We start from the raw sequence: 26,256 nt of genomic DNA on the forward strand, positions 1-26,256 counted from the left end.
TGCAAGAGAAAAAACTTTATATTTGTGACAGATAGGTAATCCTTACATTTTAACATTTCATATTTTGCTGATCTACGAATTCATGACCTAAAAATTAACACTTGTATTTGACATGTGGCTATTCTCAATTCATCTTGTGGTTTTAGGAACAGGACATGACTGGGAAGGCACTACATAGGAAAAAAGAACAGAAAAGGCATTGCCAAATGATATGAAGAAACAAACAGGCTATGATAAAAATCTGTTTAAAATCAACCTTTGGCCACTTTTCCCAGTGTTCTGCGGTGAACAGCAGAACTGCTTTATCCACGACTGCTTTATCCATTAACTGCTTATTCACGACTTTTCTAATCAAGGCTGCCCAGATGATGCTTCAAGAAAGTAGGAATGATGTAAGTTTTACAAAACAGAGACCACAGAAAAAATGATGATGAATAAGAGAACAATAATTAGCATTTACTAGGACTAGCAATATGTGGAACATATGCTTTAGGTAAACTGTGACTCTATTATATATATATAATATATTGATTATATAAATATAATCAATGTATTTTTTTAGAACAGTGTAAAATTTTACTATTTTAAATAACTGAAATGTATAACAGTTGAATCACTGCTTATGTAATATATTGTGTTTACAACTGTGATTGAATGAAGACATAACCTATAAAAATATAACATTTTAGGGAAAATAGGCTGTTAGAAAACAACTGCCTATTTATTAAAATGTAGTTGTTTTTTATTACTGTTATAACATTGAATTTACATAAATAAAACCAATGATTCAGACATATTAATCTGAAAAACTTAAGGATCGAAAAGAGTAAAAATAAACTATGAATTTAAAACACAGCACTAAGTAATACTGTGACTATTTCTTTACTGATAGCTAAAAAATTGAAAATTTAAGTTATAAAGGATCATTATAAGAAAACACATGTTTAAAAAAAATCAACTGGGTTTTACTGTTACCATATAAATTTATCTATCACTTAGGTGCTCTGGCAAGACACAAAGACAGAAAAATAAAATGTCTATCTCATAACCTGTTATATGTAATTCAATAATTTTATTGAGTGCCTACTATGTGCAAAGCACTATTTTAGGAATTTGGAAGCAGCAGTAACAAAGGCATAAATAGCGCCTATTGTCATGGTGCCAACCATGACCAACCAAATATGTTATCGGGGGAAAGCTTCTTCAAGGAACAGTTTGTACAAGGGCTGTGATACGGAATCATCTTTGAAATGTCTGAGGAATAGCAAAGAGGCCAGGGTGGCTGGAAGCCAGGTTGACTGAAATGAGATCAGAAATGTACAAAGGCAGATCACATTAGGCCTTGTATTTTATTTTGAGAGACAGGAAACCATTGGAGGATTCTGAGCATAAGACCGACGCGATTTTAATTTGTGCTTTTAATGGATCAATCTGCTGTGGGGAGAATGGACTGCAAGGGCTAGACGTGGAGTAGGAAAACCTGTTAGGAAAACAGTATCATATTTCTCAACTCTGGGTTTCAAACTTCCTTAGTTTCCTCTGTTAGAAGACTCCTACTCCTTTCCTTCTATGCCCACACTCATCCTAATTCTCACCAAATCTTACTCACCATTCAATCATTCAGGCCACAACTTGAATTTGGTTGTCATTATTCTAGGTTCCTATACCTGCAACACTTACCTATATTATTTAGCATTTAGCATGCTATCTTTAGGTGCTTACATACTTACCAGTGTTAGCCATGCAGACCATAAGCTATGTGAAGACAAAGACCATGTCTATTTTATTCACCCACGTATCCCCACTGCCTAGAATAGTGCCTGGCATTCAGTAAATATTTGCTGAATAGAATTTTGAAGAATTAAAAGAGAAGACTGGATAGGTAAACAAAGCATATGGTACATAGTACCTTGAAAAATTGTTAAATGAAGCATCTTGCCCCAGGTTATCTGTCCAGCTCAATTTTTTATGCTTTGTCTCCAACTCAACCCAACCCTCATACTTCCCGTGTATCTAACCACTTACAGTTCCTCAAACATGCTACTTGGTGTCAGGTCTCTCAAATTGCAGTACATGGTTCCCTCTGCCTAGAATGCTCTACCTTTTCAACTTGTCAAACTCCTACTCATCTTTAAAGATCCCTATGACCCCAAGTAGAAGCTGATGACTGTTTCCCTTGTGTCGACACTTATAACACTTAATGACGCTTATGATACTGTCTTGCAATTATTTATTCCTGAAGACTGAATTCCTCAGGTCAGGGATCTTATTTACTTGTATTTCATAAATAGTAGAGTGCTATAACCTACTAAAAGAAAAAATTGAATGTTGTCTTCTCTTTTACTATCTCACTTCTCTGCTTCAGCAATTAAAATTTTATTATTTCAAGACCTTATAAGATCATCTTCAAAAAATCATTACTATCTAATCCATATTCAGATTTACCCCTGAATTCACCAGTTTTGATTCTGCTCATGTTTTACGTAGTATGCAGCACATAAAACACACCCTCCATAAATCTGTTATTCTAGTCAATGTTACAAAATGAATTAATGAAAATTTTCCAATTGTAAACTTTTACACTTTTGATATAGTCAATTTAATTACTTCACAGACCAGAAATAAGAAAAGGAGGTCCAAGAACTCCTCTCTCTCCTTTACATTAACTATGCAAATTAGGCTACAGCTCCCTAGCTAGGGCAATAAAGGTATTCTTTTCCTTTTTGGGCCATTCCTAGATACATGGCCCTGTTTAGGAATAATTTGAATTGGAAGGATGAACTAGACCTAAGTTCTGTTTCATCTTTAAGAGAGCTACTCAAATCAAGCTTATACTCCTGACTCCTCTTCTTTCAGAACTCTAAACAGTGACCGAGGTGAGAGATGCTTTAATTTTTTCCCCACAGCTTCGTCTCCATACTTAGGCTACCTATGTTAATAGTTCTGCTCGAGAAGTAACACATTAATCTGTTATCTAGTGAAAACAAAATATACTCCTTCAACATATTTCTACCACACAGTAAAATGATGTAATCAATGAGCATTTATGTAGTGAATACAAGATACATAAATATATAAGTAAAGAACTTTTAGAGAAATTTTAGTTATCATAGAAAATCTCACTTTTTGTTAGCAGTGCTTTGGCCTATACTAAAGTATTTTGCTGATACCATTACTCCTTTATACATCATAAAAGCTGTAGCTCAAGAGCCAGAAAAATCAGAGTTATCTCTAGGATTATCCAAATTAGAAAAGCAAAAACAGTAACAGAAGGGAAGAGATAGCCTGGGAAGGATTCAGGAAAAAAAAAAAAAAGATCAGGAATGGGGATAAAGGGCATTTTCTTGCTCCTGCTGCTGATTTAGATCTAGCTGAAGTGATTACATCTATAAGTATCACTCCTTCACAATGGAGATAGCACATCATATCTAGATTATTTTGTGTATATATCTCCAAAGTACTAATGATTAACTTGATGGATAGAAACTAGGCACTTTTAAAAAAAAGATTTTATTTATTCATCTGAGAGAGAGAGTGCACAAGTTCCAGGGGGAATGGCAGAGGGAGAGAGAGAAGCAGGCTCCCTGCCGCAGGGAGCCTGACATGGGGCTTGATCCCAGGACCCAGGCACCATGACCCGAGCTGAAGGCAGATGCTTAACCAACTGAGCCACTCAGGCACTCCTTTTTAAAAATATTTTATTTATTTGAGAGGGAGAGCAAGAATGAGCAGGGGTGAGGGGCAGAGGGAGAAGGAGAAGCAAACTCCCACTGAGTAGGGAGCCCAACATAGGGCTTGATCCCAGGACCCTGAGATCATGACCTGAGCCGAAGACAGATGCTTAACCAACTGAGCCACCCAGACGCCCCAAAAACTAAGCACTTACTATGCTCTAGGGCAATATAAAATAAGTAGAAGACAAAGACTGAAATTTATTTACCATTCAACTATTGGTAGGTACCTAGGTTGTTTTTGTTTTACGCTTTACAAAAAATACTGAAATGAAAATCCTTCTAAATGCTTTCTTGTGTCCATGTATAAGAATTTTTCTAAGATATACACCTAGAAGTGTTAAGTGCTGGACTTTACATTTTGGAGTTTAGTAGATATCACCAAATTTCTTTCCCACATCCTTGATGACATTTGGTGTTGCTGAGATTTTTAATTTTTGCTAATCTGGTAAGAAAAGCAAGCTGTAGGAATAAATTAACAAGAGTGCATCTAGTATGCATTATTGTGAATTTTTAAAGCACACAAAACTATTTTACTTATAAATGCATAAATAGACATTATCAGAGGTTGCGTCCAAGACTAAACAAAAGGATGTGATAGTTCCTTAAGAGAAAGCATTATCAGAAGCAAACATGATCAAATAACACATTTATTAGTTCTGGGTAACAGGAACATGATTATTAAGCAGTATATTTCTCTATATTTGAAAACTACTTAATAATAAATACAAATTATTCCCATTTACTGATTATAGACTGGATCTTAAGACTACAATTTACTTTTGATCAAACACTAATGCAGAATGTATAGAACTAAGGAGAGGCCAGTGGAATCTTTCAACAAGATCAGGTAATTTTATATATTATACTACCAGATATAACTTTTAAAATGGACTGATCCTTGAAAAACTGAAACCATGACCAAACTGGGCAATTTCTTTCTTTCTTTTTTTTTTTTTTTTAAAGACTGTATTTATTTATTTAACAGAGAGAAACACAGCGAGAGAGGGAACACAAGCAGGGAGAAGCAGGCCTCCCGCGGAGCAGGGAGCCCGATGTGGGACTCGATCCCAGGACACTGGGATCATGACCTGAGCCGAAGGCAGACGCTTCACAACTGAGCCACCCAGGTGCCCCCAAACTGGGCAATTTCTTGATATCAATACTTTATTGGCTTAATTTGTTTTAGAATTCACCTTCTGTTAAAATCAAGATTTGAATTTTCATTTACAAATTGTTTTCAGTTCTGTATTTTCATGCAAATTCCTGATCCAGGATCTATTCAAAGCAGACAAGTGCAACTGTCATAATACAGAATTGTTTTTCACCTCTCCAAGGATACCATTTTTTCTTATCTCTCATCTTATGGCTTTTGTCCATTCTTCAAAGTAGGTTCTGTGTTCTCCTGGCCTGGCAAGTTAATTTCTACACATCCTTCAGGATCATCCATCTCCTCAAATGTTTTCCAAATTTCCCCCCAAGACCTTTTATATTCTTCTATACTGTATTTATGATGTGTTACTATAATTTGCTTAGTTTAGCACCTCAAGTCTAATATGGGAGTTAGTAACTATTTTTAGAGTCTATTTAAGATTTATATGTAATTAAGCATAATTACCTGGCTGATTTTCTCACAAGACTCCCTCCCTAAGCCAGGGCCTGAAAGGAATAGTACCTCAGTATAAACTTATTCACTGACTCATCAATGTCTTGTTCAATTTTGTCACAACAATCAGCATTGCATACAAAAGACTCTGACTAGCAAAATAGTCATGCAATCAATTAACTTTGTTCAGCTATCCAGAAAACAACAACACAGTCAAAACGTTGATATCTATATAGAAGAGAGGGTTAGCTTCACATAGAGAAACTCTGTTTAAGTTAAAAAGCCTAAGAATGGTTTTAATCAATTACTGTATTTTTTAGGTTCTAATAATCATACAGATTTTTCTTCAGAAATTGTTGTCAAGACTGATGATCACTAATCACTTAATTATGAATATTATTAACTCCTCACAATACTATCGGTCTTCAGTTGCTGCATGAGACAAATCATGAAGCTCAGTCCATAGGAGGGAATATGAGATAAAAGGTCTTTAAACCAAATTATCTCTCAATATTAAATATGTAAATATTAGTAAGATTCAGTACATGAAGGCAAGTGCATTTTAATGAGGAGAAAATATCACATAAATTTTATGTTGTCTAGAAGGGGTAGAATATTCCAAATTAAATTTCACAGAAATGGCAATTACTAGCAATAAAACTTTCATCAAAATCACTGCTACTTAACATTTAATAATATCTGATGCAAACTGCAAACTTATGCTACAGTTTTAATAAATACCTTAATGCTATTTCTACCTTACATCTCTGACCATTTCTCATCTATCTCATATGGATCTTGTCTTTTTTTAAAAAAACGATTTATGAGAGAGAGAGCGAGCAAGCGCACCCACAGGTGGGGAGGAAATGGGAGGGGCAGAGGAAGAGGGAGAGTGAGAATCCCAAGCAGACTCTGTGCTGAGTGTGGATCCCCATGCGGGGCTTGATACCATGACCCAAGGCCGAGACCTGAGCTGAAACCAAAGGTCGGATGTTCAACTGACTGCATTACCCAGGCACCCGGGGTCTTGTCTTTATTTTAGCCCCTGAAGGTATTGTCCTAGTTAGCCTCTGGCTCTTTCTGGTCTTTTCTTAATGGTACTCTCTAGGAGATTCCTATGATTTAAATTATTAATCCATTTATATTCAACTGATTTCTAAAAAATATTAGTAACTCACAAAAAATCTACATATATAAAACTAATATATTTCTATAGTGCACATGACATGTGCATTAAATACTACACTAAGAGCATTTCATGTCTTAACCCATTTAGTGCTTACACACCCCATACAGAAATAGGTTTTACTAATTTGCAAATTTAAATGATAAAACTGAAAGTGAAAGAGAGGTTAATTGTCCTACACACGGTCACACAGTTAAGTAGTGAAAATGCCATTCAAACTCAGGCAGCCATGTTCCAGAGTACGCGTTTAACTACAATTCTAATCTGTGATGTTTTGAAAAGACAAATTACAAGGTTGGTAATGGTGTAATAAACTTGGCATGGTCAAACATTACTAGTTCAGGAACACAACCCTTTTGGAAACATTACAGCAATATATCATCAAAAATCTTAAAACTGTTCACACTTTTCTAGGTATCTATTTTAAGAAAATATTTAATATGAAAATGTTTTCATGTACAAAGATATACCAAAGATTTCAATATTACTGATCAATACAATTTTTTTACAAGCCTGAATATTTAAAAAATGGTTATATAAATTATGGTAGTTTCACTTGTTTGAAAATTAGGTCTAACATAGCCCATTAAGGTAATTAATAAAACACTGAACACTCCAACTGCTATTACAGTGTTTTTAAAAGGTAGGATATAAACTTGAATAGAGATATGGACAACAAACCATATAAAAAGCCAAAAAAATCAAATATAGAATAAAACCTGGAAGTAAATATACCACATGACAACAATGCTGATCTTTGATAAGGAGCTGAGCAGTTAAAATATGTGTGTGGGCACCTACTTGCATACACATACGAAAACTTATTAACACACACTTAACAAAACTTATTAACGCAATAATACCAAAGCATAAAAGCATTCCCCTGGGTTTACCCAAATTTTATTTTTAAATTGTTTTTATTGCTACTGGTTTAACCAACGAGTTAAAGTTTCAGAGTCATGGGGGAATAACCAATAAAATATCAGAGGAGCATATCAATTAAGTTTTAACATTGGTTTTTCCTTCCCTTATTTGCCTCCCTCGACAAGGAAGCGTTCTAAAAAGGGAAAGTTACAGCCTTCCTGTTTTATTTAGTGCATATATAGCTGAAACCCATAGAATTCATTCATCTACTATTTATTAATAAAAGACAATATAAATTGTGAATTTAGGATGTAAAAAGTAGCTAAGCACTTCCACCAAATACCATTTTAGAATTTCATTGCAGTTTTTTTCTTCAGTTATTCTGATAAGTTTCAAATTTTGAAACAAAATTTCAAAAAGCTTCAAGTCCATTACTTAAAAAATATTTTAAAAAACAGGTTCTTTTTATCCCATGTTTTACAGTACCTTATTCTATAAGTTCAAGTTTTAACCAAACATTTTACTTAAAATGTGGGGTGTATACTTATTACAACAATGTCATACTGGAAGACTTTACATTTGTTGACCATACATTTGATAGCCTCTGTCATGCTTATCCAAAAATGATTTATATTTTAAAAAACTTTTTATTGAAATATGACATTCATAATAAAAATGCACACAAGTATAGTTTAATGAATTTCCACAAACTAAACAGTCCTATGTAAACAGCACCTAGATTACCACCATCAACCAAGAGACAACCCCCATCCTATTTCCCTCTGATCACTAACTCCCTCCCACTCCCACTATCTTGACTTCTAACAGCTTTATGTATGTGCATCTTGATGCAGCAATTTTACTTCTAGGAATGCGTCCTAAGGTAAAAATTAAGATTGAGTGCAAAGTCTTAGCTCAAGCATGTTTACTTACATACCTAGAGACAGAATTAAATATGTGATACTTCCACACAACAGAATACTATTCAACTAAGTAAATGATTTTGTAGAAAGATATCTAGTAACAAAAGGATGTTTAAAAACATTATTTTAAAAACCACAAGTTGCAGAGGATTATATAATGTAGATTTGTGGGAGTGAGCTCTGGGAAGACAGAGAGTGTATGTGTCTATGTATTTTTTCCCAGAAAATAATTCAGAAGGCTTGAAAACTTAAGAGGAGCAGTTACTGCTGGGTAGGTAAGAAAGGATAATTTTTATTTTCATTTGTTTATTTTCTAGTTTTCCTATAATATATAGCTTTTATAGTTCATTTATTCAGTTAATACTTATTGAATGGATACAATATGCCAATCATTTTTTTAGGCACACAGGAAACAGTAAGGGAACAAGATAGAAAATGTTCCTGCTTTCGTGGAACTTCCATTCTAGAGGGGAAGACAAAGAAAAGATAAACACATCAATAAAAAAAAAATTTCCCAAGGTGATAAGACTTATAATGAAAATAAAACACAGTAACAGGATACAGTGGCAGGTGGAAAGGGGTTACTATAATGGAATAAATTATCAGGCAAAGCCTCTGAGAAGTGATCTGCTTTTTAAAAAAATAAATTTTATTAAGATAAAATTCAAACATACAAAAATATAGAATGATTCTCCTTTATATCCTCTCTTCAGTTTCAACAATTACCTAGATTTCTGCTATACTTGCTCCATTTATCCCTATTTACCTAAGTATTTTAAAGCTAATTCCAGATGTTACATCATTTCAGTGTCATGAATCTTTAAAACATATAAACATTTTCATACATAATTATACCAATTCCTCGCTATTGTACTGAAATTTCCTCTAGTGAGTCTTCATGACACTTTTTCTTTTTTTAAGTTTATTTTAGTAATCTCTACACCCAACGTGGGGCTCAAACTCACAACCCTGAGATCAAAAGTCACATGCTCTTCCAACTGAGCCAGCCAGGTGCCCAAACACTGACTTTTTGAAGAAGCTAGGTCATCGGTACTACTAGAGAACATTTTACATTATGGTTTGTTCTGTCTCCTGTGGTGTCATTTCCTTTTTTCTATTTACCAGTAATTCTGATAAACTTGGAATTAACTCTAAAGCAAATGGTCTTTAAGCTTTTGGATCTCATAATTTCTTTTTACTCTTAAAAAATACTGTGGGGGCGCCTGGGTGGCTCAGTCCGTTAAGCAGCTGCCTTTTGCCCAGGTCATGATCCCAGGGTCCTGGGATTGAGCCCCAGCATCGGGCTCCTTGCTCAGTGGGAGCCTGCTTCTCCCTCTCCCCCTGCTTGTTCTCTCTCTCTCCGTCACATAAATAAATAAAATCTTAAAAAAAAAAATACTGTGAACTTCAAAGAGCTTTTGTTTAGGTGAGTTACATCCATTTATATTTACCATATAAATTAAACTGTTAAGTTTAAAAAATATTCCTAATTGATAAAATAACTATAAATGTTAATGTTTTTAAAAACATTTTAATGAAAAATAACATTTTAAAAGTAAAACAGTGAGATTTTTAAATAATTTGCAAATCTCTTTAATGTCTAGCTTAATAGAAGATAAGCAGATCGTCATATATGCTTCTGTAGTCAATATATTTAGAAATACTAGTAGTCTCTGGTGGACTTAATTACATACTTGTGAGAGAATGAGAGTGAAAAGGACAGATAACATATTATTATTAGTTTTGACCTGGGGTATCCCCTGAAAAAGTTTCAGGGGCTCCAAGAACTTCCTGAACCATATTTGAGAACCGCTGGCCTAAAGAACTGCTTAGATTCATATTCAAACATATTCTTGTTTTTGGCAAGAATACTTCCAAAGTGATGCAACATATCACAATGCAACGTATCATAAAGTCTAATCTCAATGATGCTCAAATGATAAGTGTGTTCTGATGGTGATAATCTGACCATGCCCTCCAATGTACAGTTCCCCAAATAACCTTTCCTCTAATAGTTTTATCTTCTGATGATGATGTTTGATTCAATTATCTTATTAGGAGTTGCAAAGTAGTACTATTTTTAGTCTATCACGTTTTCCATATTTATTAGCTGAAATTCTTTAAGAATCTTTTTAAGATTTTATTTATTTGAAAGAGAGAGCACAAGCAGAGGAGGCAGCAGAGGGAGAGGGAGAAGCAGACTCCCCACTGAGCAGGGAGCTTGAGGGTGGGCTCTATCCCAGGACCCTGGGATCATGACCTGAGCTGAAGGCAGCTGCTTAACCCATTAAGCCACCCAGGCGCCCCTTTAAGAATCTTTCTTAAATGATGGCTATTTGGTCCTGAAATACAATTTGTAGAAAGAAAAGAAAAGAAAAGGAGAGAGAAAGATAAAGAGAGAAAGGAAGGAAGGAAGGAAGGAAAAAAGAAAGACGAATACTTAACTTTTCCTTTAATTGCTCATTTGCGCACTACGGTACACTACGTACCCCCAAGGTGGACTAAAGACTTTGAGGGGCACTTCTGTTTTCTGATTATCATAAATGAATGGATTTTAAAACATTCAGCATGCTTCAGTTGCAACTGTTCATTTTGATGCTCAAATGTTCTCATACTGGCCAATGGGGAACTCTTTAACATTGGCTTCTGTAGTCGGCTGACAAATTAGTCTTTGGAGCTTCCTTGCTTGCTGGCACAAGATGTTCTAGGCTCATTTTGTACACTTTCTGATCCACACCAGGATTGCAAGGAGGCCAACTTTCTTTTAAAGGAAAATAATGTTTAGAGATCATAATCCGGGTCTAGGTTCAACTTAGCTGTCATTGCTTTTAGAGTACTTCAGTAGTCAGACTAGGAAATGAAAATTTTTGAAAAGAAAAAAAAATTGTGAATTTGCACTGACATTTCCAATCCACATTTAATATTACAGCGTTTTTACTTCTTTGCTTTTACTCCTGTGTTTCTTCTCTTATCCTGGAAATCTTGGTTCCCTAACAATGTTACATGATTACATATTTATTATCTAGATTCAAAAGAATATACAATGGCAATATTATTATTAATATGACCAAAAGGATTTCTTTGAAACACTCTTTGTCCTTAGAATATATTCTACTAAGAATGTACAGTCAAAATATTGGCTAAAGTCACCTGACATAATTCTTTCCTCAGTGTCACTATGTTACTAAAATAATGCAGCCAGGTTTGTTTGTTATATTCTTTCTCAAATTTTAGGGATTGCTTTATTTTAAAAAAAGTATATTCTTTGGAATATGTAGAATATTTACACAAAACTACATAACAAAGTCCATTCACAGCACTTTCATCCTGTCTCCTCTGCCTCATCTACTTCATCCCCTTATAGGGAACCATGCTTTTAGTTTTTATCCTTCCTGCTTTTTTGCAAATGAGAATATATTTCCAACTCTTTGCTATTATAAATAATGCCCCCAATGAATAACACACACACACACATACACACGTATTCTATATATAAAACAGAGAGGTGGGCAGGGACAAGATCTTAGCAAAGTCGTACAAGTCATGGAAATAAATTTAAATTTTGTTCTTCATGTAACAGAAAACTAAGAGGAAGATTTTAAATACAGAAGTAATGTAAGCTTTACTTTTATTCAATCTGAGCACAAGAACACAGTTTTGACAAACTGATAACTTCAAAGTTATATTAAGATATACATTATGAAAGTTATCTCTTTAGAGGGTAAATAGATGAAAAAAATTACAAAGGAAACCAAAATCCAAAGTATTGTCACTTAAAAACCATGTGGTGCTACAGAGGCCAATTTTCTATCAAACTATAACAAATATTCAGGAAAAACATAACGGCTATACATCTGACTGTAAAGCATATGGCTATTTGTGATATTCTTTACAAGACAGAAAAACGAAAAATCCAGTTCATACGTTCTGTGACGATTATATTTCTTCACACTTTATAATCTGACTTTATAGAAATAGTCTCCTGATTTTTAAGTAACTGAGGCAATCTTCATACAGTTCCTCAAACATAAATTATCTGTTCCTGCCTTTTTTGCCTTCTGATATTTTTGTCTTTGTATTTGATATTTCTTCTTCCTAGAATGCCTTGCCCTCAGATCTTCATGTGGAAGACTTCTCATTATTCAAGCCTCTGTTCAAACTCATTTCCCTCAGGGAGACGTTCCTGACCACCTTGCCTAAAATAATCCTCCTAATCACTCTTGATATCTTGCTTATTGATTCTTTTATAAAATTAGGGGCATGCTGACAGGCATATTTCTAAAATGTTACAAATAATTCTGGAAATGAAAAATGTAGTAACAAATTAGAAATTCAAGATACAGGTTAAACAGTAATCAGAATAGCTCAGGAGAGAATTAGTGAATTTGGAGATTGCTCTAAATACACTAATCAAGATGCAACAAAAGGAGACAAAGAGATGGAATATATAAAAGAGAAGGTAAGTGATACAGAGGATGGAATGAGAAGATCCAAAATATGTCTCAGTAGATTCTGACAGGTGATAAGGTGAGAGTTATAACACATTCGAAAAGATAATGGCTAAGAAAAATCAACTGATGAAAGACATTTGTCCTAAGTTAGAGAAACCATACGATTACCAATCAGAATAAAGAAAGTAAATCTATACCCAAACATATCCGAGACAACCTATGGAACCCATAAACAAAATACACATACAGAGAAAGAGAGAGTTGCTGAAAGTACAGAGTATGAAGATTACCTATAAAGGAAAGCCTATTAGTTGTAGTTATAGCAACAATGGAAGCCAGGACACTCTCAGAGTAGCAGTAAGCCTAAACTCGTGTACCCAGAAAAATAATCTTTTAAGAACATACATTAAAAAAAAAAGAAACTGAAAAAAAAAACACCTGGGAATATGCTATCAATAGAATTAAGAAAATTCTGTTTATTAAAAGAATTTTTGTTCCCAGAGGAAAACCGGAGCTATAGGAAGGAATGGTGAGCAAAAGAAAAGGTCATCATATATGTAAATCTAAACAAAAATTGATGATATGAAACAAACAGTTACAATGCTTAAACCTGGTATCATAAAAAGAGAACTAAAGCACTGATAAAATAGCTCTGTGTGTCAGGATAGGTGGCAACTTAAAATGCTCTAAGTTATTTATATGAACTGTTCAGACTGAAATCTCTCTTTTTTTCCTATTTAGATACAAACCTAAAATTTTCTGAAGAAAGACATGTATTCTGAAAAATAGAAAGGGGCATACTCTTTGTATAAAATTTCAAGACTAACTTTTTCTTGTACCTTATAGAGTTGAAACTGTAATTTTTTAAGGTGAAAATAGTTGACTGTTGGCAGTTTCATTATGGTTCAATGTAATATCTTTAAAGGCATTTAAAAATCTTTTATATCTCTTTATTTTTTGAGCATGTAATATTTACCTTAGAGTTCTGAAGCAGGATGTAATTTTGTTTTCTTTTTCTATCATTTATTTATAATTAATATGAAGAATAGTTTGGTAGCTATTCTATTCTATATTTGGCTAGCTATTCTACATAGCCCTGCCATTTAAAAAAAAAAAAACTGTTCAGCTAATTACACACTTAAAAATTTCTAGTGTAACCACCAACAGAATAGCAGTGAAGTATATAACTTGAAAATCAGCAAAGGAAAAAAAAGTGAAATAAAGGGAAAAATGCAACCTAAAAGAAAATAAAGGATGGGAAAAAGCTTAACAAACAGAAACCACAAAGTAAACGATGGAAACAAATAATTAGAAGGGTGATAAGTGCTACAAAAGAACACATGATGCTATGAGAAAATATAAGAGACCCAAACTTAAATTTTGGTGGGAAATTAATAGTATGTGCATACACACACACACACACACGGGTGTGTGTGTGTGTATGTGTGTGTGTGTTTACATGCAATTTAGGAGGTGTGAGGGAGGTTTTGTTAGAGAGGTGATGTTTAAAAGACCCGGAAAAAAGAAGAGTAAGTTTTATTTAGAATAAATTGGTGGGGGTAGAGAGTAGCTTCTATAGAGAGGCACGAGAATGTGTGAATGTTCTGAGGCCAGAGTATATGACATATTGAAGAAAATGAGAGACAGCCAGAAAGAGGGCCAAAACGAAAGAGAGACACAAGATGAGACTGGTAGACAGGCGCTGGATTTTGGCAAGTTCAGGATTTTAGATTTTATCCTAAGGACAATAAGAAGCCATTAAAAGGTTTTAAAGCAGATGAGTGGTATGCCTTGATTTGGAATTTTTAAGTATCACCTGTTTCTTCTATGCCTAGAGTCAGAGAATATTAGATTGAAAGCGACATGGATAATCTAGATATATTATGTTCTATTCTTCAGGTTTAATAAAATATGGTATCATCTTTTTTTTTTAAGATTTTATTTATTCATTTGAGACACGGAGGGGGGGGGAGAGAGAGAGAGAGAGAGAGAGAGAGAGAGAGAGAGAAAGCATGAGCAGGGAGAGAGGCAGAGGGAGAGGAAGAGGGAGAAGCAGGCTCCCTGCCAAGCCAGCAGCCCAATGTGGGGCTGGATCCCAGGACCCCAGGATCATGACCTGAGCTGAAGGCAGACGCCCAACATCTGAGCCACCCAGGCGCCCAAAATATGGTATCATCTTAAACACAGGACATAACATTTTCTTTTATGTCTTTAGCCTTGGAAAACAAAAGCTCAGCACTGAAAAACAAGATGGATAATTTTATTGCCTTCACTGGCGGACATAGAAATACCTTCTGAACTGAACTATAAAAACTGTTCCATATTTTCCTCATAGAACAACAGACTCCATTTATAAACAGCATAAACATCACATCACAAAACCATAAAGGCCCTCTTAATTACAGTTTAACATCTCAGCTGACAACTTCACCTACCTTAATTTCAGCCAAGAAACCAGACAAGTAGTGACAATAGCAGCAGCAGCAAGAGATACTTAATAAACATATCACTGAAAGTCATGTAAGTTATTCAATGCCCTCTCCCAAATGCTCACTTGAAGCCTAGTTGATATTAGTCTCATACATAATTTTTTTTTTAATCTTACTCAAACTAGAGGATGTGATTTCCAAAGGTTAGCTTACTGGTAGTGCTGTGTAGTAGTAATTTCTGAAAATATTTTTTTTACTTATCTGTTGCCAATTAGCTTGAGGGAAAATAATTCTAAAATGTCAAGATATTACTAGGCAGTGCAATAACAAATGTTCATCATGATAATATTTCATGTATTGTTTAAGAAAGTATTAAGGTATTTTCCATTCAAAATGATTAAAATAAAAAATTTCATTGCTAAAGAACCATAAATCCAATGACCAAGTCTCAATTCTCATTTTAGTTGTCAGTAGCACTTGAAAACAATGAAGATTTTTTATCTAATAAATTGAACATGTCATATATCATACATGTACTAGGAATACAAAAATGAAAAGACAGGTTCCTGCTTCCAAAGGTATATTATAGTGAAGATAAACATGGAAACAATTGCAATGCAGTGAGAAATTATAAAGAAAGCTCTAGGGGAGTACCACCGGACCTCATGGCAGAAATCTACACCAACAGGGCCAATGACATGCTGTTTCATCTCTGCCCATATTTGATCTTGTTTTGTATAGGACTGGCAAATTCTTCATGAGTATCACAATAATGATAAAGTCTGTAAGTTGCAAATTTCTTCCTGTACTTTAGGAGTTTTTAGTTTGGCCCCAGATTAAGACTGAAATTAAAAAAAAAATGATATGCAAATGTTATTTCTACCTGTTTTTTAACTTGGTGTGCCAGGGCAAAAAAGAATCATTAGTATAAGCAATGCATGACTTACTTCCTCCCAGTTTCTGAGGCTCAGAGTATTTATACAAATCTGTAGAAATGAAAGTGCACAAAGAAATATCTCTAATATTTCAAATACCTGGTTAGAAAGTACAATGGAGAAGTAAAGGCAATGTTCCCCTCTGGGTAACTACATTTTTAAGTCAGTCTAGAGTTTGTAGAAGAGAGGGAAAGGAAAATGAGGAATATGGAAACTGACTTATGAAGAACAATTAAAAAAGATGAAAAGATTTGCCTGGAAAACAGAAGTTTAGGGAGACATAATAGTTTCAATAAATATTTACAGCACTAGTAGAAGGAGTAAATTTTCTCATATTGCTGCAGACAGGAAAGAAGTCCCCAAAAGAGAAATCTTAGAGTTATAATAATTTCTACAAATATTTATAGTACTGTTAAGCAAAATATTGTTGCAGATAGAAAAAATATAAAATAAGGGGTGGATATTTCAGAGATATGAGCTTAATTATCAGAGCTATCAAAGATTTTTTGCAAGTACTTATTATCAATCAGTGGTTGAATTACCAGCTCTTATATGATAGAATAAAAGAACCCTATACTGGGGCAGACGCTGGGTAGGATATTCTTTTGAGTATCTTTTTCTTTGCTTATATGGCTAACTCTGTTCTGACAAGTCTTTTTGCCTATTTTTCTACATAGCTGTGTTTTTCTCATTCACTGTAGTTTCGTTTTGTTATTTGAATGGATTGCCAGTTACATCAGTTATAAATATGGTCTCCATTTGAGGCTTGAATTTTCACTCTGTTCATAGTGACTTTTGTAATAGTTAAGTTTATTTTAATACAGTCAAATTTACAAAATTGTATGGATTGTTATTCTTGCAATCTTAAGAAAGTCTTCCTTATTTTGAGTTCATTAGGATTTAATCCTAAATCTTTTCTTTTAGTTTTTCTTTTCACGTTTAACCCTATAACCCACTGGAATTACTTTTATGAGTGGTGTGAGGTAGGAATCCTCTTTTTTGTTGTTGTTGTTGCCCTACATGGATAACCAGTTGTCCTGGAACCATTTATTCAATAGGCCATCCTTCCCAGTGATTTATAATGACATCTCTGTCTTGTACCAGATTCCACTAACATCTGGAGAGTTTCCAGATTGCTAATCTGTTTTACTGATTTGTATATGTCCAACAGCACGTTTTAACTGTACTGCATTAAGTAAGTCTTGATATGTTTTAGAGGAACTCCCTCAACCACCATGACTTAAGTTATGCTTAGCTCTTTAAGTACTGCCCATAAATTTTAGGACTGGCAAGTCATTTTTCACAATAAAACCAATGAGAATTTGACTGGAATGACACTGAATCTACTAGCATATTAAGGATGAAATGCCATCTTTTAGCGTCTGTCCATTCATTTAAAATGGAACTTATTTTGGGGGTCTCATTTTCCATCCTTCAATAGTATTATGTTACCCATAAGGTTTGAAGCAGTTTATTAAGTTTCATTCTTTGGTGTTCTGGTGCATTTCTGCTTTTGTTGCTATTGTAAATGAGATTTTTTAAAAACTGGATTGTCTAACTGGGTGGTTGCTGATTTGCAGTAATATATACTGATCTAGTGAGCAGTACCTTTTCTGAACTTTTTATCAGTTCTAAAAGTTTACCTATTCTTTCATACTTTCTACATACACAACCATACTGTTTGTAAACAGCCACAATTTTGTTCATTCTTTCCTTATAACATATTTATTATTGCTTATTTTCATACTTATATTTTTTTTTTTCATCATGCTACTTAAGTTAGGGCCTCTATGGTCTGGAAAATGTTGAAAATTGGTGATCGTATGCATTGTTGTCTTGTCCATTACATCATTAGGGTATGATATTTTTGGTAGTGGCAGTGCACATTTACTCTTAATTTGATGAACATTTTTTATTATAAATGCGTCAACTTTTGTAGAATTTTTCTGTAACTATCGGGATGATATGTTCCTTTTCTCTTTTTTTTTTTTTTTGTAATGTGGAATCATCTATGCTTCCCTGTCATCATTTATTGTGTTTTTATACTTCATTATATTCACTTTGCTAATATTTATTAAGGATTTTTGTACCTATGTCTCTAAGACTGGTTTGCAACTTTTCTTTCTTTTGCTATTTTTGTCTGTTTTTGGTATAAAGATTATGCCAACATTTCTCTTTTCTATTCTTTAAAATAGTCTGTAAAAGATAGAAATTATCTGTTGCTTTAAGGTTATATGAAGTTTACCTACAAAACCATTTGACTGATAATTTAAAGATTTATAAGTTACACTACCCATAAATTATTCACATTATTTATGGTTAGATTAGCCATTAGATTTATGGATTACATTACCTAATTTAATAAAGTAACACACAGAATGAACAATGGGCTTAAATGAGTACTGTTAAGACATTATAAAGTGAGAATACTATGAAAAATGTAAGCACTAGCAAATAAAGACAGAACACAGCTACTACTAGTATAAGCACTTAATTGATTATAGGTAAGAACAGTGAAATCAGGACAAAAATTTTAATTCTTTTTTTAAAAGATTTATTTATTTGAGAGAGAGAGAGAGAGCGAGTGAGCTCCAGTGGGGGGAGGGGCAGAGGGAGAAGAACAAGCAGACTTCCTGCTGAACAGGGAGCCCCAACTGGATGACTGGACGACTGCATGACTGGATGTGGGGGCTCAATCCCAGGACCCTGAGATCATGACCTGAGCTGAAGTCAGATGCTTATCCAACTGAGCCACCCAGGCGCCCCCCCCAAATTTTAATTCTTAGGAAAACCATTTGAAATATGGATTTATATCTTCCATCATTACTAATAAAATTCTCCCAAAGTTTATACTGTGTAATAACATACCAGCAGTGAAGTCACGATTACCAAAATATTTAAAAATTGTTTATAACATCTTTATTTCAACCTTAAAAATTTTAATTTATGGAAAGATTAGTACAGATATTGGTGTATATACATGCACACACACATACACACACAAATGCATCAAAGGATATGTGCTCCATTTTTTTTTAGGATATCATGTGCAAGTATGCAAACTTAGAGCCTACCCAATCTATACCACAGAATGGCTTTATAAAAAAAAAAATCTAATTTTATTATTCTCTGCTTAAAGCAATCTGTGGCCCTAAGAAAGTCAAAATCTTTAATATTTCCTGTGTAACTTTCTCATAATCTGGTCTCTATCCATTTCTTTGGCTTAATCTATTAACATTCTCTCCCTTGCTCTCTATACTACAAGCCACACTAGACTAAATGATTCCTATAATCATATAAGATAAGAAGTAATCCAACAAAATCATCAAGAAGACTATTTAAGGTATAGATTTATATCCACTATCATTACTCTTTTCAGTCTTCAGATGAAAAGGATGTTCACACACATTATCTGTGCACTTTGCCGAGAATATCACAGTAATTTAAATAATTTACATTACTTGTTTTCTATATATACTTGGGTTTGCCTTATCACTTAAGTTCATAGAATTACAGAATGTAAGGACTGGAAATTGACTTTTAAAAATGTCACTTATTCCAACCACTCATCTAATGCTTTTGAATACCTCTAATGATAAGGCAACCACTTTCCACTTGGAGAAATGTCTGATCCTTAGAAATATTTCTGTTTCCATCCAATTTTTAGATCCTAATTCTACTCACTAGGCTATTCAAGGAAGTTCTGCCCTACTTTAATGTAATAGCCACACAAATATTTACAGATAACTATAATGTTACTTCTAAGACTTCTCTTCTGTGGTAGTAAGGAAAAGCAGGTACAGAGTATGGAGACTAGTGCTCGACTATCCTTTATGAGTTCGTTACTTCATATTTAATTTTCACATTGCTCTAATGAGTTTGCTATTAATAACGCCAAATAACAAATGAGGAAACTTAAAGCTCCAATAGGTAAAGTTACTTGTTCAAGTAATTAGGTAGCAGAGCTGGTCAACCACAAGTCTGTCAGATACCAAAACCTTTTAGTCTCATTAGAACACTGAACTGCCTTTGACCAAGAGCTCTAAGAGGATATGAAACACGGAAAAGCAAAAAAAAAAAAAGCAAAATTATAAAAATCCTATGCCTTCTACTTTCCAAAATTCTGTGTTGATATTTTTCCCTCAAGCCTCGTATCATAGTCATTTTTGACATTTCTGCTTATAAACTGTCTAATTATTATCTTAATATTTCTCAGATCTTTCTATATAAGTAAACTCCCACAACCTAAAATTAGGGAAGCAAAAAGAGAAAATCATTTCCATATTTCATCCCCTCAATTTTAATCTGTTTTATACAATGAAATGACTATCTTCTTTAAACACTGACTAGATACTCTTCTTTAGAGCCCAAACACACACTGTCTTCTGTGATCAAATCTAATGATGATATTTTCCTGACTTCAAGGACTGACAACACTATCCCTAACCTGTGTTAACAAAAGATACCTGTTCTCTCTTCTCCAGGCAAACAATATTTGGCACCCCCCACAAGCACTTAAAAGGTCCTTCCTTCCTTTCCTCTGTAAATCATGGCTCTTCTTCAATTAACTGTTAGATAAGTCCAACATAGCCTTCATCATTCAGACTTCTTATGAAAAATGTATCTCTATATACTTAATTGCATGATTATATTTATCACATATATTAACTTTTCTTCTTCCTCAGTTACATCATAAATAATTGAAAAAAAATCATCTATTTTTTATTTTTCACCTAAGTGTAAAAAACTGAATAGCAAGTGCTTAGTGTTCTCAGCTATACATTTTAAAAATAATTTATACAGCTCTTTATTTGTATTCTTTGCTTTTAAGCTGCTTGTTAAGATTCTCTCACCATACATTTTATTGTGAAAAGAGACCAAGAGCAACTCAAATTTCCTCTTTTATAAACAAAGTCAAATATAAAATTCAGCACTTCCCTCTATGTCATATAGGTTACTTGCAAGTAATATTACTTCTAAAATACATTTTCTTTATGAATGTAAAGCTTTATGTATATTAAATACTAAAACATAAAATTATGAAACACACACACACACACACACACACACACACACACACACACCACACAAAATCTTACCTTGCTGAGTATTTTGTTCTTGCATTCGATTCACAGTGAGGTCTAAGGGGCCTTCCTGTTCTTCCTGAAGGGAGTTTTCTGCTTGATTCATTTGGATACTTTTACATATTAGACTTGGTCCAATTGAACCATTTCTATTTTCTTGAATTTTACCACTTTTTGAAATATACTCAATTGCAAACTGACGTATCATCTTTTTCATTAATTCCTGAGCAACTAAGGGAATGTTAGGATCACAGTTCTGAGGAAGATCTAGGGAAGAAATAAACATGATAGGCATTAAAAAAGAGAAATGGAAAATACCAATACTTAAACTTATTTTTATTAAAAATTAATGGTTTCAGAAGTCTTCAGTTCAGTCCACAATTGCTAATGGCTTCTAGGACTTAGCAATAGAAACCTTGTAGATTTAATTAGTATTATATCAACCCAAACTTGGCATATTTAATCATTTCTTAAAAACAAACATTTTCCAGGGCATCTGGGTAGCTCAGTCAGTTGAGCATCCCACTCTTGATTTTGGCTCAGGTCATGGTCTCAGGGTTGTGAGATGAATCCCCAAGAAGGGCTCCCCGCTAAACGCAGAGTCCACTTGAGATTCTCCTGCTCCGTCCCCTTTTGCCCCTCCCACCACATGTGCCTGTGTTCTCTCAAATAAATAAATAAACAAATAAATAAAATCCTCGAATGACAACAAAAAAACCAAACATTTTCAGTCCCAAACTTAAATACAGAAGAAGAATTAGACATAGAACAGCAGCTTATTTTCAGGGTTTTAATTCAAATGTATTCTACTAGATATTAAAACACTTAGAATGTGAACATAACTGGTGCAGCCACTCTGGAAAACAGTATAGAGGTTCCTCAAAGAGTTGAAAATAGAGCTACCCTATGAGCCAGCAACTGCACTACTGGCTATTTACCCCAAAGATACAAATGTAATGATCCAAAGGGACACCAGCACCCCAATGTTTACAGCAGCAGTGTCCACAATAGCCAAACTATGGAAAGAGCCCAGATGTCCACCAACAGATGAATGGATAAAGATGTGGAATACACACACACACACACACAAATGGAATATTATGCAGCCATCAAAAAATGAAATCTTGCCATTTGCAACAACGTGGATGGAACTAGAGGGTATTATGCTAAATGAAATAAGTTAATCAAAGAAAGACAATTATCATATTATCTCACTCATATGTAGAATCTGAGAAACAAGGCAGAGGATCATAGGGGAAAAGCAGAAAAAATGAAACAAGACGAAAGCAGAGAGGGAGACAAACTGTTAAGAGACTCTTAATCTCAGGAAACAAACTGAGGGTTGTTGGAGGGGAGGGGGGTGTGGGAGGGATGGGGTGGCTGGGTGATGGACATTGGGGAGGGTATGTGTTGTGGTGAGCTCTGTGAATTGTGTAAGACTAATGAATCATAGACTTGTACCCCTGAAACAAATAATACATTATATGTTAATTAAAAAAAAGGAATGTGAACATAAATTCTAACTACTCAATTTGTAACCTAATATACAAAGTAAGTGCATGCATTAACTATTCAACAAAACATCTAAACTCTTATAACTATTTATTACCATTAAATTGTTCAATTCTGTCAAATATGTATTCCATATATAACCCGAATGTCATCATCAAAAATTTTCCTTTCCTCAACTTATATTGAGAAATTTCAATCATAAAGAAACTAAAGTGATATAGGCAGCCTCTACCAAGATTCAAGAATTGTTAGTATCTTCCATATTTACTTTTTAAACTTTTTTTAATTTGCAGAACCGCTGAAAGTGTAGTGTAGAATTACGACTTTTCACTAAGTATTTCAGCACGCATCTACTAAGACTCTCTATAAAACACAGCAATACCCATTGTTGAGGGTCTTAATCAATCCCTGACCCCAAAACATGTTGATCAGCTACAACTACAATGAAGGTCAGTAGTGATACACACTTCTACTTGAAACTTGTACAAGAGATACAACAACTGAATGATTTTATATAAGAGGTGTAGAATAAGGACAACTTGTAAACATAGTATATAATAGTAATAAGGAGTTTTGGTATTGAGGAAAGTGGGTGGGTGGTGGCTTTTTCACACACACACTTTTGGCCTCACTCTAATCCTTTTATTTACTCTGCTCCTTCAGAGGCAGAACTATAGGTAAATTGGGAAGGGTGACTATGCAGACGTGATTAGGCTCCATAACTCTTCCTCTTAGAAGTGAAACTAGAGATACTAATTCTTTGCTCTTTAAATACCTTAACTCAGAGGGGGAGACGAACCATGGGAGACTATGGACTCTGAGAAACAAACTGAGGGTTCTAGAGGGGAGGGGTGTGGGGGGATGGGTTAGCCTGGTGATGGGTATTAAAGAGGGCACATACTGCATGGAGCACTGGGTGTTATACGCAAACAATGAATCATGGAACACTACATCAAAAACTAATGGTGTAATACATGGTGATTAACATAATAAAAAAAAAAGGAAAAAAAAATACCTCAACTCTTACCCAGGCAGAGCAGTGTTATGTAAATAGGCCTGCTCTGATCCAGGGCTGTCTGAGACTGAAGGAGTAAGTCTCTTTAGTTTTGGGGTTCAACATTAGCTGGAGCACATGTCTAAGAAATCTGAAGGCAAGTTCCCCAACTAACATCTACAATTATAGACACACGACTGTAAAATGCAAGATGGTTTGAAACCATGTAATATATGGAGGTGAGGAAAGGCAACAAACTACTTCCATCATGACCACCACCAAATTTGGTAGCAAAATGTGATCTGGGCTGAAACGAATCTATGGTCCTGCAGAAATATCAATACATTTAATCACAGGGTGTTGTTTTGGAGATGTTATAAAATAAACATGCTTATATTACCTCTTTCAAAACAAAAAAATCTTGAATTCTGATAAAACATCTGAGAGAAGAAACTGGGGGCCAAAAAAATGTGACATTTTAGCCTTCACACTTATTCTTCCTTTAGAACCCAGTAGGGAAGAGAGGCACTACTGTTTTTACATACTGGGGAAAAGAGGACTTAGCTATAGGTTGGAATCTTAGCCATCCTTATGAACTTAGGGTAGTTTCATATCCCTTCCAGGTTTTAATTTCTCTATTCATAAAAATGGAAATGATAACAGAACCTTCAAAATTATAATAGGGCCTACTCACAGGATATTTTAAGGTTATGTAAGATTGTAGGAATACTTAATTCCTGTACTTGGCATTTTAACAATCTAGTAAACATTACCATTAAGATGTAGACTGAGTAGTTATATTTATTTAAGTCACAAAATGCCAAATAAGTAAAAATATTAACTAGGTTAATATAAAATTATTAGCTAACTGGGAGAATACAAAGGACCTAACTTCTAAGTATATTTGATACTTTTTGGTCGAGAATAGATAGTATTATTAGCACATGTACCCTAAATGACATGGCTTAACAAAACAAATTTCCATGTTGTATATAAAAACTCCCAATTTATACGATTTCTTGATTATTACCTCCAGGCATCTTTGAAGGCTTCTGTGAACATTCTTCTCCATCTTTTTCCAAACTTAATTTTGCTTTGTATTATGTGTTAAAAGGAGATACTGGATTTACTTCTTGTAGATATTTTAACTGTGCTGTAATTTATTGATTAATGACACCTTATAAATTCAAAATAATTAAATTTACCAAAAAAGAACAGAAACATACTGGAGCTATAACTTTAGGGTTGAGTTTAGAGCTAAGTTTAAAGCAGAATACATTGTGCTACTCTATTTTTTTTTTCATGTTCTCAGTTTCTGGCCCTTTATATTGGAGAATAAGTATATGTTTAATTAATTAAAAAAAGAGAAAGCCAAAGAGACAAAGAAAATGATTAGGTAGAGCCTTCTAGATTATGTGTACAAGCTGTCATAACTATAAAAAAGCAAACAAGTTAACCAGAGATACAGACCAGGAATTTTAATGTTTCCAAAGGTCAGGCAAGTAATAAATATTTGGCTAGAAGAGAGAATGCTGCCACATGGAAATAGTGTCTACTGTCCCCAAGAAGACAGAAATAACTTATTTTTTGCCCTATCTCTTAATTTTTCGAACCTAATTCAGAAGTTTAACAAGCTTTTTGTAATAGCCAGTTTCAAGATAGTCCTCAACGATTCCAACCTTCTGGATTCATTCTGTTGTGTAGCCCCTTCCATGCTGCATCGGTGGTGGTATGGGTGAGTAACAGCATACTAAAGAAGTCTGTCACTTCCAAGATCAAGTTTAGAAGAATGTGATTTCTATCTTGGATACCCTTGAATGTTAGTGTTTGCAGTCACCTCCCTCCCCCATCCCTACTCTGTCCTTCAATCTCTGTCTCTTATCACTCCCTCTGGAGGAAGCCATACTCTATGGGGAGGCTCAGGAGAGGAACTGAAGTCCCCTGCAAACAACCAGTGAGTGACCTTGAAAGAAGATATTCCAGATCAATGAAATCCCAGATGACTATAATCCTAGCTGACCCCTTGATGGCAGCCAAACATCCAGCTATGCTACTCTGAGATTCCCAGCTCAGAGAAAATATGAGATAATAGTTTGTTTTAAACTGCTAAATTTTGGGGTGCCCGGGTGGCTCAGTCGTTAAGCGTCTGCCTTCGGCTCAGGTCATGATCCCAGGGTCCTGGGATCGAGCCCCGCATCGGGCTTCCCCTGCTCAGCAGAGAGCCTGCTTTTCCCTCTCCCCCTGCCCCTGCTTGTGTTCCCTCTCTCACTGTGTCTCTATCAAATAAATAAATAAAATCTTTAAAAAAAAATAAACTGCTAAATTTTGGGGATAATTTGCTAAATAGTAATAATAAATAATAAAGATTTTGGTACACCTTAGTGGGATGTTGCTGTAATAAAAATCTAAAATGTAGGTTTGGCTTTAGAACCAGGCAGTGAGCTTTGGAGAGAATTAACAATATAAGCCAAAAAGTACCTTGAAGAAGTTGTTTGGTTTTTTTTTTTAAAGATTTTATTTATTTATTCATGAGAGACACAG

At 34.3% G+C, this 26,256-nt stretch overlaps 1 protein-coding gene and 1 non-coding gene across 14 annotated transcripts in view; both read right to left on the reverse strand.

The window, feature by feature from the left end:
* Positions 1-26,256, reverse strand: part of LCORL (ligand dependent nuclear receptor corepressor like) — a 163,425-nt gene that overhangs the window by 34,501 nt on the left and 102,668 nt on the right. For 11 of the 13 annotated variants that reach the window (XM_025887517.2, XM_073891473.1, XM_025887515.2 and 8 more), the window contains one exon: positions 21,225-21,476. The exons of 1 other annotated variant lie outside the window; for it this stretch is intronic. In XM_025887517.2, the coding sequence (XP_025743302.1) occupies positions 21,225-21,476 (252 nt within the window). Of the gene's footprint in view, positions 1-8,512; positions 8,774-21,224; positions 21,477-26,256 lie in introns of those variants that run through there. One more of the 13 variants, XM_073891472.1, reaches the window with a different exon arrangement.
* TRNAK-UUU (transfer RNA lysine (anticodon UUU)) lies at positions 9,251-9,323 on the reverse strand. Its single transcript has one exon. It is a non-coding gene; the product is annotated as a tRNA-Lys (tRNA).

This window comes from Callorhinus ursinus, unplaced genomic scaffold (genome assembly GCF_003265705.2).
Source record: "Callorhinus ursinus isolate GAN/ISIS: 27379988/994484 unplaced genomic scaffold, GSC_fseal_2.0 scaffold4, whole genome shotgun sequence".
In the NCBI taxonomy this organism is placed as follows: Eukaryota; Metazoa; Chordata; class Mammalia; order Carnivora; family Otariidae; genus Callorhinus; species Callorhinus ursinus.